The sequence below is a fragment of the Mytilus edulis genome, chromosome 3 (genome assembly GCF_963676685.1).
Source record: "Mytilus edulis chromosome 3, xbMytEdul2.2, whole genome shotgun sequence".
NCBI lineage: Eukaryota > Metazoa > Mollusca > Bivalvia > Mytilida > Mytilidae > Mytilus > Mytilus edulis.
Window position 1 is genome coordinate 55,906,321 of NC_092346.1, and position 18,250 is coordinate 55,924,570.

General features: G+C 32.2%; 1 protein-coding gene across 2 annotated transcripts; it reads left to right on the forward strand.

Annotated features, from left to right (window-relative positions):
- The first annotated feature begins 54 nt into the window (after positions 1 to 54).
- LOC139514363 (large ribosomal subunit protein uL4m-like) lies at positions 55 to 13,692 on the forward strand. Of its 2 annotated transcripts, none has more exons than XM_071303483.1 (9): positions 55 to 209; positions 2,221 to 2,293; positions 2,532 to 2,709; positions 5,041 to 5,092; positions 5,672 to 5,789; positions 7,023 to 7,180; positions 9,647 to 9,705; positions 12,331 to 12,404; positions 13,536 to 13,692. In XM_071303483.1, the coding sequence occupies exons 1-9, from the start codon at positions 132 to 134 to the stop codon at positions 13,670 to 13,672; spliced, it is 927 nt and encodes a 308-aa protein (XP_071159584.1). In that variant the 5' UTR covers positions 55 to 131; the 3' UTR covers positions 13,673 to 13,692. The 2 variants fall into 2 exon arrangements, with proteins under 2 accessions (XP_071159584.1, XP_071159585.1); XM_071303484.1 differs by lacking the exon at positions 55 to 209 and adding an exon at positions 374 to 394.
- The last annotated feature ends 4,558 nt before the right edge of the window (positions 13,693 to 18,250 follow it).

The following is an 18,250-nucleotide window of genomic DNA, read 5'->3' on the forward strand; positions in this document are numbered from 1 at the left end:
CAAATTAATATAAAATAATTCGTAAACCAGTAAAGTCAAACTGGTTTTAAAGCAGAAATTCTGTTTTTGTCGTGCTCAACATTACAACCATAACATCTGTACCAGGAAAAAATAATCACATTGGACTAAAAATGTTTTGTTCAAAGCATATATTTTGTAGACTTAATAGCCAAAATTTTAAGAATTTGTTTACATTTACTGCAGCACGTGTAAGATATTCAATTACATAACAGAAGACCTTTCAATTTACATAACAGAAGACCTTATTGTAGATTCTGAGAGGCTGTCAGTCACACGAAAAGGGGGTTGTGTTCTTCAACTTCAAGGACGTCCGACATAGGCTCATAGCCCTTGGCCTTGCTCCACTAATCATAATGAAGCTGCACTTATGAGGGTGTGTGTTCAAGGACATAGCCCTTGACCTTGCTCCACTTATCATAATGGAGCTGCACTTCAGAGGGTGTATGATCACGGATCCCGCTTATTGTTTAGTGAGAATCCTGTATCCTGCTTCTCGATGCCATAATAGCACATAGGATTTCAACTGTTCAGCTGGAGTTCGTTTCCGTGAGGGCAGTAATGCCTTTTACCTTCAGGAGACCATTTTCAGCTACCGTTAGCACCAAACTGGTTAAAATATTACAGTGATCTTTAAAATATCCTTATGGTGATTTTTCAGAGGTCTCAAATAATTATCGCTTTTAAAAATTGTAACAGTTCCTAAAGCGATAGTCCAAGTATGAGCTCATTTCAAATTCTGAGCTTTAGACTGCCCTGAACCTGATGAGTGACGCCATTTTTATTGTTCCTTCAGACATTAAGCCTGGCCGCGATGTCAGGCATGTGAAAGAAACCGGAAGTCCTGACAAGAATATTTACATGACCGGTCTCAGGAGAAATAGTAAAGGAACAATAAATAATACTGACTTTAACCAATTTTCTTAAAGAAATGGTTTAATTAATAAGTAAACAAAGTGACCACTTTAACCCTCCCCTCTCTTAAGAACTAATGTGCCCATGTACAATCTACATATTAGTTCTAAGAAATTAAGTTCGGTGAGGTATACTTACGAAATACCTTACACAGACATAGTTCAATCTAAGAAAGTGGTGGCTAAAGTCAAAAGGACCACTATAACAAACACACTTTTTTTCATTTATGATTTTGATGTCCTGTTACTTCGGTTGTACTCTTGTCAGGACACTTACAGTAATGGTGGGGGGGAGGGGTTAGCAAAATGTAGCTATGGAAAATGTCAGTACAAATTCAGGAAATGCAGTTGTTTTTCACTTGTTCTGTACACGTTGATTGATAGGGTTTAATTTTGTCAGTTTTTTCCATTCTCATTTTTATTTAAATGTAAAGACTTCCTGATTATGAATTTTGAATTTGAGTTCGGTATTTTTGTTTTACTGTTTTATTTTTGATACTATTTTTCACTGTTGCTATATATCCTAAAATTGTGAATTTACTGAGCACAGCTGTTTTGTGCTGTATTGCCATCAAGCACAGCAGGGGTAGAAAAGTGAAACTGGTAAAATGTGGTAGACCATAGCAACAGTATGAAACAGATCTCCTTTCAAAACATACTGCATATAAAGTTCAACTGTGCCAAGCAATGATAAAAAAACTTGTGTGACAAGCTGCTTGACAAGTTTTTCAGCCTTAAAAGTAGAAAGATAGAGTTCTATATGGGCTAAAGATGTTGTTCTTGTATAACCTGTGATTCAACGAATAAACACAAATGTTTGATTAACATCTTTTATTAAAATATGCCCTTTTCATATTATCATATCGCGCGTTAAATGCCCTTTTTCAGGATTGGCACCCTGCCCTTTTGAAAACCTAGCTGGAACACTGTGTTGGCACTCAAATGTCCCCTAGTAGTTTTAATTTTTTCGCTAATATGTCCTGCGCCCCTTTACAAATGGTCACATCCAGGTACAGAGTATGAACACTGAGCTTCACAATAGGAAAAGGAAATTTTATATAATCATGAGTAATTACTAAAACTTAGCCTAAAATCAAACAGTAATATCACCAGTGATATTTCACTCCTTCAGTTGTTTTTCAAGATTTGAACAATTTTTCATATTTGACATGTTTGATTTCTATGTTTCTTTATGATAAATAACAATAGTTTGCAAATGGATTTGGACCTAGCCTGTGTGCATCACATGATTCTAACTAATGATAATTATCACATTTGGTTTTAACAGAATGTGACAACAACAGGAAGTTTGAGGGCAGAAGACAAAACAGATGTTACAGGAGAGTTAGAAACAGCATCAGGTAATTATGTCGGTTTGTTAGAATTGTGTATTTTACAAAAATTTTTATACATGTCTGGCATACTTATTTATAAGCCTTACATCATCATGATCATTGTTGACTTTAGATGACATCCTTTTGCTAGAATTTTTTGTAATCCATCTTTAAAAGTATTTCATTGAGGGAAACCAAAAAATCCCAATTGTGTCACCTTTATGTTTGCCACACATTAAATCTATGTATACACTTTTTATGACAGATCCACACCTTTATGTACCAGATAGACCACCATTGCCAATTGTTACATCAAGACAACTGGAATATCCATCTGAGCATCTGCCATCCAAACAAGCATGGTTAGATACAATGGCAACACTGGAAGATGAAAAGCTTGGTATTGTAGATCTACATCCAAAAATATTTGGCACCTATCCAAGGTATCCAAGTTAAATAGAGTTTCCAAAGTTTTATGTTATGCTTTTGGCCTTAATGAGTCAAAAATGATTTGAAACTGAAACAAGATACTTTAACTTAGAAACAGTAATATTTAGTTTCTGAAATATATTAAAGAGGAATGTCATTACAGTAAATTTTTGAAAAAATATTTAAGGAATAACTGTAATATTTTTTCTGTCTATGAAGAAATAACATTAAAATGTGGTGCACACTGAATAACCCGCATAGGGGTTATTTTAAAGTGTGCAACACATTTTTTTATGTTATTTCGAAAAGACAAAAAATATTACAGTCATTTCTTAAAATTTAATTCTAAATTCCATTTTAAACCAGAATAAACCATGAAAAAACGTTGATGACGTCAGGGTCATATGACAAAATTATGAACTGATAAACAACATCAGCATCAGAAGACGCCTTACATCTAAAACTAAATTATTTCATAATAACCAACTAAACTATGCTTTTCAAATAAGCTAGATTTTCTCATCTAATCTGAATTTATATATTTACCAATATGTCATAATTGTATCATGAACCAGGCATTATACCTAGATTTTCAGTGTATCCAAATTGTACAAAACCAAGTATTTTTTTGTCATACATCAATGTACATAGAAAACATTTTTGTTCGCTTTGGAGATTCCGTATATTGTCAGGTTATCGAAATATCAATGGGGACTAACTGTGCACCACTTGACGACTTGTTGCGGACCTGTTTTTGTATTGCTATGAGTTACAATTTATGACAAAAATCAGCAAAGACCCATCGAAACAACATCTGATAAACAAATTTAATAATACTTATAGATATTTGGATGATATTTTGGCTTTCAATAATGACGACTTCAGTATGTATACTAAAGAAATTTATCCTGTTGAACTTACTTTAAATAAAACTAATACTAACAATGACCACTGCCCTTTCCTCGATCTTGATATCTATATCACTAACAGAAAGCTTAATCGTTAATTATCCATTTTTAGATGGTGACGTTCCCTTGTCACCATCTTACTGTGTTTATATATCTCAACTTGTACGATTCGCTCGTGTATGTAACAATGTTTTAGATTTTAACGAGAGAAATTTATGTATTACTGAAAAATTATCACACCAGGGTTTTTGATATCACAAACTAGTCAAAACATTTACTAAATTTTATCATCGATTTAAGGACATCATTCGTAAATATAGCTCAACATGCAGACTTCTTATACGTTCAGGTATTTCACATCCAATTTTTTATGGAAATATTCTTTATAAAGCACAAAAATGTCAGTATTCACCTCAGAAACTAACAAAACCTTTAAATAGACTTATTAAGAAGGGATATAGTTACTATACTGTTGTCAGGTCATTAAAGATTGCATCTTTTGGCGTTAATATTGATTCACTTATAGGGTCTTTGCATTGGAACTAAACACATTTATTCAAAAACCAGTTGTTGGCATGACATGGGTTATGTTCTTCTCATATATGTTAGGATGGTATGATACTAAACCCCTAACAGGAAGGATTGTGCCTGATATTCATATGATGAAATCATAATCTTTCAATCAGTTTAATTGAAGTCTGGAGCTGGCATCGCCGCATGTCAGTTAACTGCTAGTAGTCTGTTGTTATTCATGTATTATTGTCATTTTGTTTATTTTTTTTGATTACATCTTCTGACATCAGACTCAGACTTCTCTTGAACTGAATTTTAAATGTGCGTATTGTTATGCGTTTACTTTTCTACATTGACTGGAGGTATAGGGGGAGGGTTGAGATCTCATAAACATGTTTAACCCCACCACATTTTTGCGCCTGTCCAAAGTCAGGAGCCTCTGGCCTTTGTTAGTCTTGTATTATTTTAATTTTAGTTTCTTGTGTACAAATTGGAAATTAGTTGGTGTTCATTATCACTGAACTAGTATATGTTTGTTTAGGGGCCAGCTGAAGGACAACTCCGGGTGCGGGAATTTCTCGCTACATTGAAGACCTGTTGGTGACCTTCTGCTGTTGTTTTTTCTATGGTCGGGTTGTTGTCTCTTTGACACATTCCCCATTTCCATTCTCAATTTTACATATAAATTCTTCTATGCAAGAACACTCAGCTTAAGAAGTGACATTTGGGAATAAAATAAGGTATCTCATGAATAAATATGTATGCTTAAATAGAAAGTATTTTGAAACTTCTATAGTAAATAAAACTGTTATGAATCCATATGATATGAGATATTCTATTTGATTATGTGTATCTCCATTCAGCATGTTCAGTTCTTAAGTTATGCATGAAATCAAACAGTTTTAACCTTGTATGTTTTTACAGAATTGATATACTTCATAACAATGTAGACTGGCAAAGAAAGTATAGATTCATAGTAAGTATAGACTAGTCCAAAAAAGTATATATGTGAATAACAAATAGATAATTACAATGTATTATAAGGGTCTGACAATCAACTTGACTACCAAGTGATTGATACAGGCTGTATTATTTTCAAACATGCCTATACATATAGTAATGACCATTACTTTGCACTGTTTAAGAAATTGCTGTTAGCTTAGCAGCAGAGACATCCAGGTATCATTGTGTTATCATATTTTCAACTGAAAACAATATCACAACAATAAGATAATAATATATAATATTTCATCTTGCTCTTTATATTTTTAATGTTTTTATGGGAGAAAGGTGGAGGCAACACATAGACTGTGATAGACAGCTGTCTGTATTACCACCACTGAATTCAGACAACTTGTGAATGAATTCAACAGAAACCTCAAAAAAAGTTCTGCAATGATCAGCAATTAAACAAAAAGCAGTAAGAAATAACAACAATATCTGCAGAATAAGTTTCTGACTTTGGACAGGCAAGTTAACATTTTAAAAGGATTTAATAGGATAAAAGACATAAAATGCCCATCAAGATAGAAAGCTTATCACCATTTCTCTTTAGGATTATTCATTTGCAAGAAGCAGAGCAGAAATGCCTGGTGGTGGTAAAAAGCCCCATCCACAGAAAAAGACTGGTAGAGCTAGGCAGGGTAGCATCAGGTCACCTATATATTATAAAGGTAAGTTCAGATATTTAGCATCTTTTCCAAATACAGGAAGTCATAAAGTACAAGGTACGATAAGGCCCATTTTTGGCCCCCCTTTTTTCTCATTTTCTAAACTTTTCTTTGGAAAACTACTTATCATGTTAAAATATTCCATTAGGTTTGAAGTTTGTTTGGATGATCTTCAAAACTGTTAATTTTAGAAAATGGTTGAGGTTAGGGGGGTTAAAGGGCACCAAAAACACCAAAAGAAGGAAAATAATGATTTTTGGCCATTGTTTCTTTAAATTGAATATCGTGCGCCTACGTGACAAAGAAAAAGTTTGGAGATTTAGACAGCAAAATCAATTCTCATGACATTGGAATTAAAAAATTCCTGGGTCACGTTGGCGCAGGCACTAAAAAATAACAATTTGTTGTAAAATAAGCGGCAAAATTAATAATAATTACAATATGTGAATAATAACAGAAAGTTAACCTCCCTCACCTCACCCAGTTGTGAAATTAGAGTTTATAAAGTTCATCCAAACAAACTTCAAACATCAGGGAATGTTTTAACACAATAGGTAGCTTTCCAAACAATTGAAAAATGAGAAAATTAGGGGGGGGGGGGCAAAAACAGACCTTATCGTACATTGTCCTTGAAAACAATTGTGTGATTTTTACAACTATGATAAAACAAAAATATAAGGCTTGTTTTTTTTTTTTGTAAAATAAATATATCAGATGGTGAAAAGCAACTTTTTGGAAACAAAACCCTTCCTCAAAATCTGTGACAGCCATGTTATAACACAACAGGAGACCAAACTATAAAAATCAGTTTGAAAGGGCTTATCTCATGAGATAGATACAAAGCACATATATAACAATAAATACACAAAGAACAGATCTGAGGAGTACTCACAGTTTCTGAAAGCTAGTTTAAATCCAATAACAACTAAATATAGAAATTATTAAACTCAAAAATCAATTTATATAAGAATTACAACTTAAACATTAGTCATTGTCAGATAAGGATTTTGCATTAAAAGATATAAAAAATAAAGAATTGATATCATAACAATATATATAATAAATGCATTAGTTATTTATTTCACATATAATTGTATCAAGTAGGTTTATTTTAACTTACTTTGACCATTTCTTATGATATTTGTACATTATGTTAGAATTGATGAAAGTTATTTAGATTAAAATTTCACACATTTGCAATTCCAATGTAATATCATATGACTTATTCAATTTTAGGTGGAAAAGCACTTGGTCCTCGTGGTCCAAAGTCTTTTTTCTATATGTTACCAAAGACGAAAAGAGTCCATGGACTGTGTTGTGCATTATCTGCTAAGTATGCTCAGAACAAACTGATTATAGTTGACTCCTTAGAAATACCAAAGGCTGATCACCAGGTGGGTTTAGTACAAGGCTTCCAAAAAATATTTGAGCCAGCTGGACATATATATCTGATCCGATTTTAATCGATTAAGACTAAGTCACAAAAGGCAATTATGGTTATCAGATGGCCATCCCAATGATTGACATTAGATTTAAACAAGAATGTGTCCAAAGTACACGGATGCCCCACTTGCACTATCCTTTTCCATGTTCCATGGACCGTGAAATTGGGTAATAATCTAATTTGACATTAAAATTAGAAAGATTATACTAAAGGGAACATATGTACTAAGTTTCAAGTTGATTGGACTTCAATTTCATTAAAAACTACCTTGACCAAAAACTTTAACCTGAAACTCCCACTTTCCTTTTCTATGTTCAGTGGACCATGAAATTGGGGTCAAAAGTCTAATTTGGCTTTAAAATTAGAAAGATAATATCATAAGCAATAAGTGTACTAAGTTTCAAGTTGATTGGACTTCAGCTTCATCAAAAACTACCTTGACCAAAAACTTTAACGACTGAGTGAAGAAGCTCTTTCCTTCCATGTTATTTCTTCAACAAAATACTTGAAATTAACATGAGATACAGGTACCAATGATAATTTTAGCATTTTTGAAGAAATGTAGGGTGCATAATTAAATTTCCCACCTGCGCACACATCTTCTAGTTCATACAACGTAGTTCTGACGATTTTTCATATAAAACCTTTATGAATTTTACATCAAATCATGTTTATAAACGTTTTTCTTATAATTTTAATCTCTTTGACTAAATCAATTAGATATAAACTGCTAAAATGTAAGAAAATAACTTTAAATAGACCTGAGATTACTATGTTATAGTAATCTCAGAATAGACCAATCAATTTATACGATGTCCTGTACTGAAAATATTTTACCTGTCACCTAAACAGGTAGATTTCAGCTGTCCAACAACTAATTAGCCTTGATTAAAATTAGAAAGTATTAAAGTAGGGGGTGTTTTGATAGTAATTAATCATCATGTCACTTTTATGACCAGAAATTTCCGGCTGTTAAAGGCAAAAGGTTGGGTCAAAAAGATCGTGAATTATGTTAAAATGACCATCTCTTAAGAAAGCCTTCAATACTAAAAAGTAGATGACCGTTTCATGCTTTGCCCAGCCGGACTTTTACCAAACATTATACAAATGTCCGCAATATATGACCGTTTTGGAAGCCATGGTTTAGTTTCTTATGTTTGTACATTCTGGGATTTTGTAAATGAAATCTTTGTTGATAAGGTAGCATGTGATGCTGTTAGATTGAACCTGAAAGTTTAGTTTCAATGATGTATAAACTGAATATAGTATTATGAAGTTTATTTTCATAATATTAACAGGAATTTAATTCTGATTTACAGAATGTTTGTGTTTTGCACTGCTGAATTATGTCCCTTGATCCCAGTTACTGAATGTTTGTGTGTTGCACTACTAAATTATGTCCCTTGATCCTAGTTACTATTTGTTGATGAGTTGAATTACTGAATTATGTCCCTTGATCCCAGTTACTAATGTTTATGTGATGCACAACTATATTATGTCCATTGATCCCAGTTACTTAATTTTTATGTGGTGCACTACTGAATTATGCCCCTTGACCCCAGTTTCTAATTGTTTATGGGTTGCACAACTGAATTATGTTCTTTGATCCATGTTACTTAATTTTTATTTGTTGAACTACTGAATTATGTCCATTGATCCCAGTTACTTAATGGTTATGTGTTGCTCTTCTGTATTATGTCCCTTGATACCATTTACTTAATGGTTGTGTGTTGCTCTACTGAATTATGTCCCTTGATCTCAATTACTTATAATGGTTATGTGTTGCACTACTGAATTATGTCCCTTGATCCTTTTCCTAGATTTTAATCTGTTGCATTTTTGAATTATGTCCCTTGCAAATTTTGTTATTGCTTATTATTCTATTTATTTCCTACAACTAAGTAAAAAAGGGAGAATGCAAATAACCCTAAACTAGGTCAGAGTTAATATAGAATGTTCAAATATACTAAGTTCTATAGCCAGTCATTGAATTAGAAATACCTTTTAAACACCCAATTGGGGAATAAGAAGTGGGTGTCATACATTGCTTTAGTTTTTGTTTCAAAAAAGGCTAATAGATCATTGATGTAAAAAAGCATACCAAATATTAATGGTCTATCAACAGATTTATTGAGAAATAATTAGGTCACCTATATTCTTCAAAACGTACTGCTTTATCTCATTGTCCCCTTTGTATTCTGTTCAAAATAAGTAGATGATTTATTTATAATTGCCAATGATACTGAAAAAAAAATAAAAAAATAAAGAGACACATGTATTTTCAAAAGATATAAAAATAAAACAACATAGAACTAAACATTGATTTTTCCATTTTTAAAATGCGTGATCTGGAAATGTAGTACAAATGTGATTTTTAAAATGTAGATTTAAGAAATGTATATGATTTGTATTTCAGTTTTTAGAAGACTTGATAGATGTCAGGTTTTGGGGCTTCTCTACGCTTTTTGTTGATGAGTGAGTTTGGTTTACAATAAAAGAATCAGATTATATGGAATTTTTATTGGATATATTTTGTAGTGATGTAGTACTTTGACTTTTGACAAAATATAGCTTAATTGTAATGGGTTATTTTTTACACTTTCGAAAAAGCTAGTATATTTTTTGGTGAAGAATATTCCAGATACTCTGTGTTGACTTGCATCCAAAATAAAATAATGTCATAATCTTATTTTGGATCTGCATTGTAAGGACGGTTCCATTTAAACATACATGGTACCCAGTAAAGAAACTTAGAAAATAGAAAAAGAGTCAATTTTAAAATATCTCTACCGTTTTATAATACAAAAAAAAGTATTTGACATTGATCTATGTATAGAAAATGAGAATGGAAATGGAGAATGTGTCAAAGAGACAACAACCCAACCAAATAGCAGAAAACAGCCAAAGGTCATCGATGGTTTGTCAACACAACTGAAAAATCCTGCATTCAGAGACAGTCTTCAGCTAGTCTGTAAAAAATAATGTATACCAGTTCATCAAATATGGACGTCACACAACTCTAAAACATAAAAATGAATCAAAATTTAAAAAAAAACATAATACTAACAAAGACCAAATGTTCTTACTTGGGACAGGCATAAAAATGCAATAGGTTGAAACATGTTTATGATATATCAATCCTCACCCTATATCTTTAGACAGTGTGAAATAAACAAACACAGAGCAAAATGCACAATAAATCAGTATAAAATAGAAATACTAGTAGTTTAAATTTCCAAAATGCCTTCCCTGGGGCCCATGTATGTTTTTGGAAAGATTAGAACTTGTTCTAAATCTTTACTTAGGCACCGGCCTCACTAACAACAGGACAGGTTAGCTACTGTTACTAAATGTATTCACACTGAAATATAGTTCCCTATGGTTCTCATTTATGTGGACATACTACACATATAAACTGAAAAAAACTGGGTATTTTATTGGAGCAGTTCATTCAAAAATGTATGTCATTAAGGTGTGTTGATGTGCAGGCTTTTTGAAAAACATTTTGATTAGGTAACTGGGTACTGATTCAACTAGTATGATTGACAACTGTCATTATCAGTAAACAATCAGAGACAAGGTGAACCTTAAATTACAATGCCCCACCTCCTAAACTGCTAATCAAATTGACCACATTAATATTACCTATCAATCTCAGTCTTACATAATTATACAGAACACTCAATATACATATAATTCTTAATACACAAGTATTTGACCTCATAATTGAATACACAAATGTGTATATTAGATGTTTGGTATTTATAAGGATGATAGATTTATTTATTGCCAATTACTTTTGATCTACATTACATAAAGTGATTCTGTAAATTATATCTGAAAGATAAATGATTAATGGATTAACAAGATCTTAAAAAAAAATTAAATATGAATATAAATATGAGTAAATGAAAGGTATTTAAGTAAGGCCTATAATTTACTTGATAAATTTCCAATGATCACCTGTAATTAATCAACAATTAAATTAGTACAATTTTTTTTATCAGGAATTGGCTTGAAACAGTTTAAAAATTTTAAAACTTTTAATTATAACAAACCATTGTTTATTAGTTTATTTTCCATCAATCATTAAGTCTATTTTAGAAGTGAATATATATTTTTGCAATCAAGAAAGAATCCACATTTCAATAACATAAGTTTTTCAATGCCCTGTGTTGAAAAATACTTTAAAAATTAATCAATAGGCACTCTAAAACTTTTAATCTTCAATGCCATATAACCTCTGTTTCAACTTACAAAATACCCCAAAACAACATTTTTCAATTTTTTGTTGTTGACACTTTAAAGTTTTAAAAGCTGTTGGTCCAGATTTATGTGTTACAAGGATAGTTGGTAACATTTACTAGAAGAATTTTTGCATTTTTTGTTTTTTGAAACATCTTCAGAACCGGCAACATAATTTCGATAAGATATAAACTGCAGTTTAAATAAAATAGTGCAAATTAAGAGACCCATAGTATTTAATTTGAGCTCATTTTATCCTCATACTGGAAAAGCAAGTTTTCTTCGAAAGACCTGCTGTAAATGCAATTTTCAGCAATAGTGCTTTATAAATGTTCATTTTCCCCCACCATACCTTAATATGAAATAATTCAAACTACTCTTCTAATCTTTCCATGAGTGATATCCATCACTTTGATTATTGAACACCCCTAGTGGACAAAACATATTAGGAGTATCAACATAGCTAGGACAGATTATTTTTAAAAAAAATTAGACTTACACAAAGTTTATGTAAAATTGTAATGTGTGCTATCATTTATGCAAATCAATTTTTCTGTGGAGTACCATTACCATGTACACACTAAAGAAGCAAGACTTAGTAGTCCAAAAGATTTCAGTTTGTAAACTTTGTTGTTGAATCTGTTAATTTCTCGAATTAGTGAATCATTCGATTGTTACTAGGGTTTTGCATGAAGGATTTCTTTTGGAACAGATCGGTATATATATTTTCTTCAATACCTGAATGTGTATATGTTGGGAATATTACACAGTACATTATTTTTTGTTTTCAAATGTAGATATACATGGCTTTTCAGCTGCATGACAATAACAAAAATTCTTCTCTTTTTATTTCAGTTCTGATATAATGCCCAGGAATTTCTCTTTAGCAGTAAACCAAATACCTCACTTCAATGCTATGCCAGTATATGGTATGTTTTATGTTAAGATTCACTTTTACCTCATTTTAATGCTATGCCAGTATATGGTATGTTATTTCATGTTAAGATTCACTTTTACCTCATTTTAATGCTATGCCAGTATATGGTATGTTACTACCTGTTAAGATTCACTTTTACCTCATTTTAATGCTTTGCCAGTATATGGTATGTTACAAGCTGTTAAGATTCACTTTTACCTCATTTTAATGCTATGCCAGTATATGGTATGTTAGTTTATGATCAGATTCACTTTTACCTCATTTTAATGCTATGCCAGTATATGGTATGTTATTTCATGTTAAGATTCACTTTTACCTCATTTTAATGCTATTCCAGTATATGGTATGTTACTACCTGTTAAGATTCACTTTTACCTCATTTTAATGCTTTGCCAGTATATGGTATGTTACTACCTGTTAAGATTCACTTTTACCTCATTTTAATGCTATGCCAGTATATGGTATGTTAGTTTATGTTCAGATTCACTTTTACCTCATTTTAATGCTATGCCAGTATTTGGTATGTTTACTTTGTTAATTCATTTTAAGATTCATATTTACCTCTTTTGAATGCTATGCCAGTATTTGGTATGTTAGTTCATGTAAGGATTCACATTTACCTCATTTTAATACTATGCCAGTATATGGTATGTAAGTTTCTGTTAAGATTCATTTTTACCTCATTTTAATGCTATGTCAGTATATGGTATATTAGTTTTTGTTAAGATTCACTTTTACTCCATTTTAATGCTATGCCAGTATATGGTATGTTAGTTCCGATTATATCATTTGTGAATGAGGATATTGTAATGTTCTCTCTTACTAAATATATGTTGGATCTGTTATTGAGATTTTTTAAGCAATGAGTCAACTATATTTGGTTATGGAAGGATTGTAAGAGAAATCCTCTGCAGTAGATTTCAACTGACTTTGATCTAATTGTCCAGCATTAGTGGTGATATTCAGTTTATTTCATACCCTTCTGTAGTAAAACCTTGAGTGTGAAATTCAACATAAATGAAATCATAATCAGTAAAACATGCACAACATTTCTGCTTGTGTAAAATAGTGTAGATATTTACTACATCATTGAAATCAATTTAATTTAATTTTTATTTTGTAGGTTTAAATGTGTACAGTATGCTGAAACACGAGACCCTGGTATTAACATTAGCTGCTGTGGAAAAAATAGAAAGCAAACTTTTACAAATATTATATAGTGCTCAAAAGGAAGATGTTAAATTTGAATATAATGAATAAATTACCATGTGTTTGTCATATTTTTTTTGTTTCATTTAATTTACATATTTATTAAAAAGTTATTCCTTTTTGATAGAATATTTCAAGGTCCCTTTTGTTTTGCTCTATTCTGTGCATCTGCAGAATATCTTCTGGTGAAAATGAATCTGGACCTCTTCCGAAGATATTCTGAAGGACATGCCATTAAACACAAATTCAATTTGCCGTCCAGTATATAAGAATATTTTTTAAGTTGGATGAGATTGACCTCGTGTTTTCTTGGAACAAAGTTAAGTTTTTAAGGTTGAGTGACTTGAGTCCATATGTCTTTTACTATGAGCATTAGTACTAATATTTTTTCATGGGTATGTCCTTTTCTCAGATACTATATGATAGTTCAACTATATTTTGTGTGCGGGATGATAATGTCATGTATCTTTTCATAGACCAGGTTTGATATAACCTTGACCTTATTTTTATAGTTCATTAGTCGATTTTAAGCTTCCTTGTTATAACTGTTTTTAAGACACAATTCTGTCTTAGAGGGCTCATTTCACATTGTCCTCATTTTCATGGTTCATTGGTAAACATTAAGTTTTATGATATGGTGTTTTTCTTGGTTACTTTAAACAATTGGTCAAGTTAATTAGTTGTATGGAATGATTGGAGGTGCACATATCCATCTGTCAGGATTCAATTGACCTTAAAGTCATTTTCATGGTTCACTGATTAAAATATTTTGTGGTTTGGTTTGTTTCTTAAATACTTTTGTGGTTTGTAGATATAGGAAGATGTGGTATGAGTGCCAATGAGACAACTCTCCATCCAAATAACAATTTTTAAAAGTAAACCATTATAGGTCAATAGGTTTGTTTCTAAGATATTATCAGCAAAAGGGAAACTATACAAGTTGTACGGATTGATTTTTACCTTACCTGGCCCAAAGGGCCAAGTGAGCTTTTCTCATCACTTGGCGCCTGTCATCCCTCTCCGTCGTCGTAGTCATCCGTCGTTAACTTTTACAAAAATCTACTCCTCTGAAACTGCAGGGCTAAATTTAACCAAACTTGGCCACAATCACCTTTGGGGTATCTAGTTTACCAGCCAAAGATGGCTACCATGGCTAAAAATAGACCCTAGGGGTAAAATGTAGATTTTGGCTTATAACTCTGAAACCAAAGCATTTAGAGCAAATCTGACAAGGGGTTAAATTCTTTATCAAGTCAATATCTATATGCCCTGAAATTTTCAGATGAATTGGACAACTGGTTGTTGGGTTGCTGCCCCTCAACCCCCCACCCCCCAATTGGTAATTTTTAAAGAAATTTTGACGTTTTTGGTTATTGCCTTGAATACTATTATAGATAGAGATAAACTGTAAACAGCAATAATGATATAATGATAAGTCAACATGACCACAATGGTCAGTATCTGTATCTAAAGGGCCAAGTCTATATAGATAGAGATAATTGTGAGTAGCAAGAAAGTTCAGAAAAGTAAGATCTACAAACAGATCACCATCACCAAAACACAATTTTGTCATGAATCCATATGTGTCCTTTGTTTAATATGCACATAGACCAAGGTGAGCGACACAGGCTCTTTAGAGCCTCTAGTTAAGGTGTAAATTTGTGTCTGGAAGGGTTCATAATCTTTAACTGATTGTCATGGTTTTCAGAGGCGGAGTTAGATGGGGGCCCCCTTTTCTGGGAAAAATTTGATTGATAATATATGGAATTACTGAAGTATGACCGGAGTGGGCCCCCTCTTAGGCAGTCGGGTGACCCTGCTTACAAAAATTTCTAGATCTGCCACTGGTTTGTTCATCATTATTTCACAGATATAAATCAACTTCTCTTTAGTGTATGGAAAGATTGCAAGATGCATATATTGTCTGCCACAGTTCATCTGACCTTGACCTCGTATCCATGGTTCATTGATAAAAGTTCTCTCTCCAAGATGCTACAATCAACAAGAAACTATGTAAGGTATATAAAAAAAAATGTGGTATGATTGCCAATGAGACAACTCTCCACAAGAGACCAAAATGACAGAAATTAACAATAGGTCACCGTATGGCCTTGTTTCCCAATCCACTATAAATAAATACGTTTAAACTAAACCGTATGGCCTTCAACAATGAGCAAAGCCCATACCACATAGTCGGCTATAAAAGGCCCCGAAATGACAATGTAAAACAATTCAAACGAGAAAACTAACAGCCTTATTTATTAAAAAGAATGATATATAGATTGATTGTAAGGTTTACGATTATGTCTTGGAGAGTTCATCTGACCTTAACCTGAATTTCATGGTGCATTTTTTGACTGGTAAGTTTCCATTGTATATTGAATTTCTAAGATACTTTTAACAATATGTCAACTTTAGGTGTATGTATGATTGTTGGATGTACTTGACTTTATTTCCATGGTTCATTGATAAAAGCTCTGGGTTTCATGTTAGATCAATCTCTAAGATGCTATTATTAATAGGAAACTATGTTTGGTGCATAGATTGATTATAAAAGAGGGACGAAAGATATAAGAGGGACAGTCCAACTCATAAATCGAAAATAAACTGACAACACCATGGCTAAAAATGAAAAAGACAGACAGACAAACAATAGTTCATATGACACAACATAGAAAACTAAAGAATAAGCAACACGAATCCCACCAGAAACTAGGGTTGATCTCAGGTGCTCCGGGAGGGTAAGCAGATCCTGCTCTCCATGTGGCACCCTACGTGTAAGATGTATAATTCTATCTGGCAGAGTTCATCTGACCTTGACCTCATGTTCATGGTTCATTTTCCGACAATTATTATAATACTAAATTATGGTATGATTGTCAATGAGACAACTCTTCACAAAAGTCCAAATGACACAATATTAACAACTATAGATTACTGTATAGTCTTCAACAATTGAGCAATGCCAATAACGCAGTCAGCTATTAAGATCCCTAAATGACAAACTAACAAGAAAAATAACTATGTATAAAACAATGAACACATATATGTAACACAGCAACAAACTACAACCACTCTTTTCATGTAAAGTTGCATTTCAAAGAAATTTTTAACAAAAGGTTAACTATATGTGTATATATGATTGTTAGGCGTACATGTATTTCTGTCATAGTTTGAGTGGTCTTGGCTTCATTGATCAACTGGAAAATAATTACACCAGGGTTTTCGATATCACAAACTAGTCAAAGCATTTACTAAATTTTATCATCGGTACAATGACATCATTCGTATTTATAGCTCAACATACAGACTTCTTATACGTTCAGGTATTTTACATCCAATTTTTTATGGAAATATTCTTTATAAAGCACAAAAATGTCAGTATTCACCTCAGAAACTAACAAAACTTATTAAGGAGGGATACAGTTACGATACTGATGTCAGGTCATTAAAGATTGCATATTTTGGCGTTAATATTGATATACTTATAGGGTCTTTGCATCGGAACTAAACACTTTCATTCAAAAACCAGTTATTGGCATGACACGGGTTATGTTCTTCTCATATATGATCTCCTAACTTGGTACAGGCATTTTCTTATGTAATCAAAGCCTTAAAGGCTGTAAAAGCAATTGCTGCCATGTTAATGTTTGGGGACTTTTATTTTTCATCCACATATATACAAGAATTAAACCTGACATGAGTGTTATCTAGTTAAAAGTAAGAAGGTTTTAACTTTATATAAATAAAAGACTTTAGCAGAAAGTCATTTTTAATATGTTTTATATTTCACAAGGAGACAACACAGTTAATTACCAGGCTAAAGTTGGGGTCAAATATACATGTGCTGAAACATAACTCAAAAAAGAAATCATCATGGATTATCCCCTGGTAGTGTTTGTAACTTCCTTGGCAATAATTTCCTTTATTGATTTAATTTTAACAATTTTCATTATTAATTTATATTTAACCATTAACACAAATGATTAAGTTAAAATATTTCAACTTTCCAGACGCAAATGTTAAAAAACGTGAAAGAAATAAAATATCTTACAAGACATATAAACATGTAAAGAATAAATGTATATTTCAGCTTAATAAAAATATTTTCATAATGTTACTTTGTCATCATTTTTAAAACTAAGTTCCAAACATTATTGCTCAGTTGATATGTGTCCTTCTGATGCGGTACGAGCACAGGCACTTGTTTCTATCCATAGGAAGGTCGATTATCCATATAAATAGTTTTATATGGATAGTCGACCTTCCTATGGATAGAAACAAGTGCATGTGGGTACGAGATAACTACAATTCTCATGCAATCCCGAAAAGGGGGGTCATCACAGACAAACATGACATTAAATCGTTATCACTGAACTAGTATATATTGTATAGGGGCCAGCTGAAGGACGCCTCAGGGTGCGGGAATTTTTCGCTGCATTGAAGACCTGTTGGTGACCTTAATTCTGCTGTTGTATGTTTTTCTATGGTCGGGTTGTTGTCTTTTTGACAAATTCCCCATTTCCATTCTCAATTTTATTATACGAACAACAACAAACAGCTCTACGTTGCTTTGATATTTATCAATTTTCAGGAAACATTGCGAAAAATGATCTTCAATATTTCGAA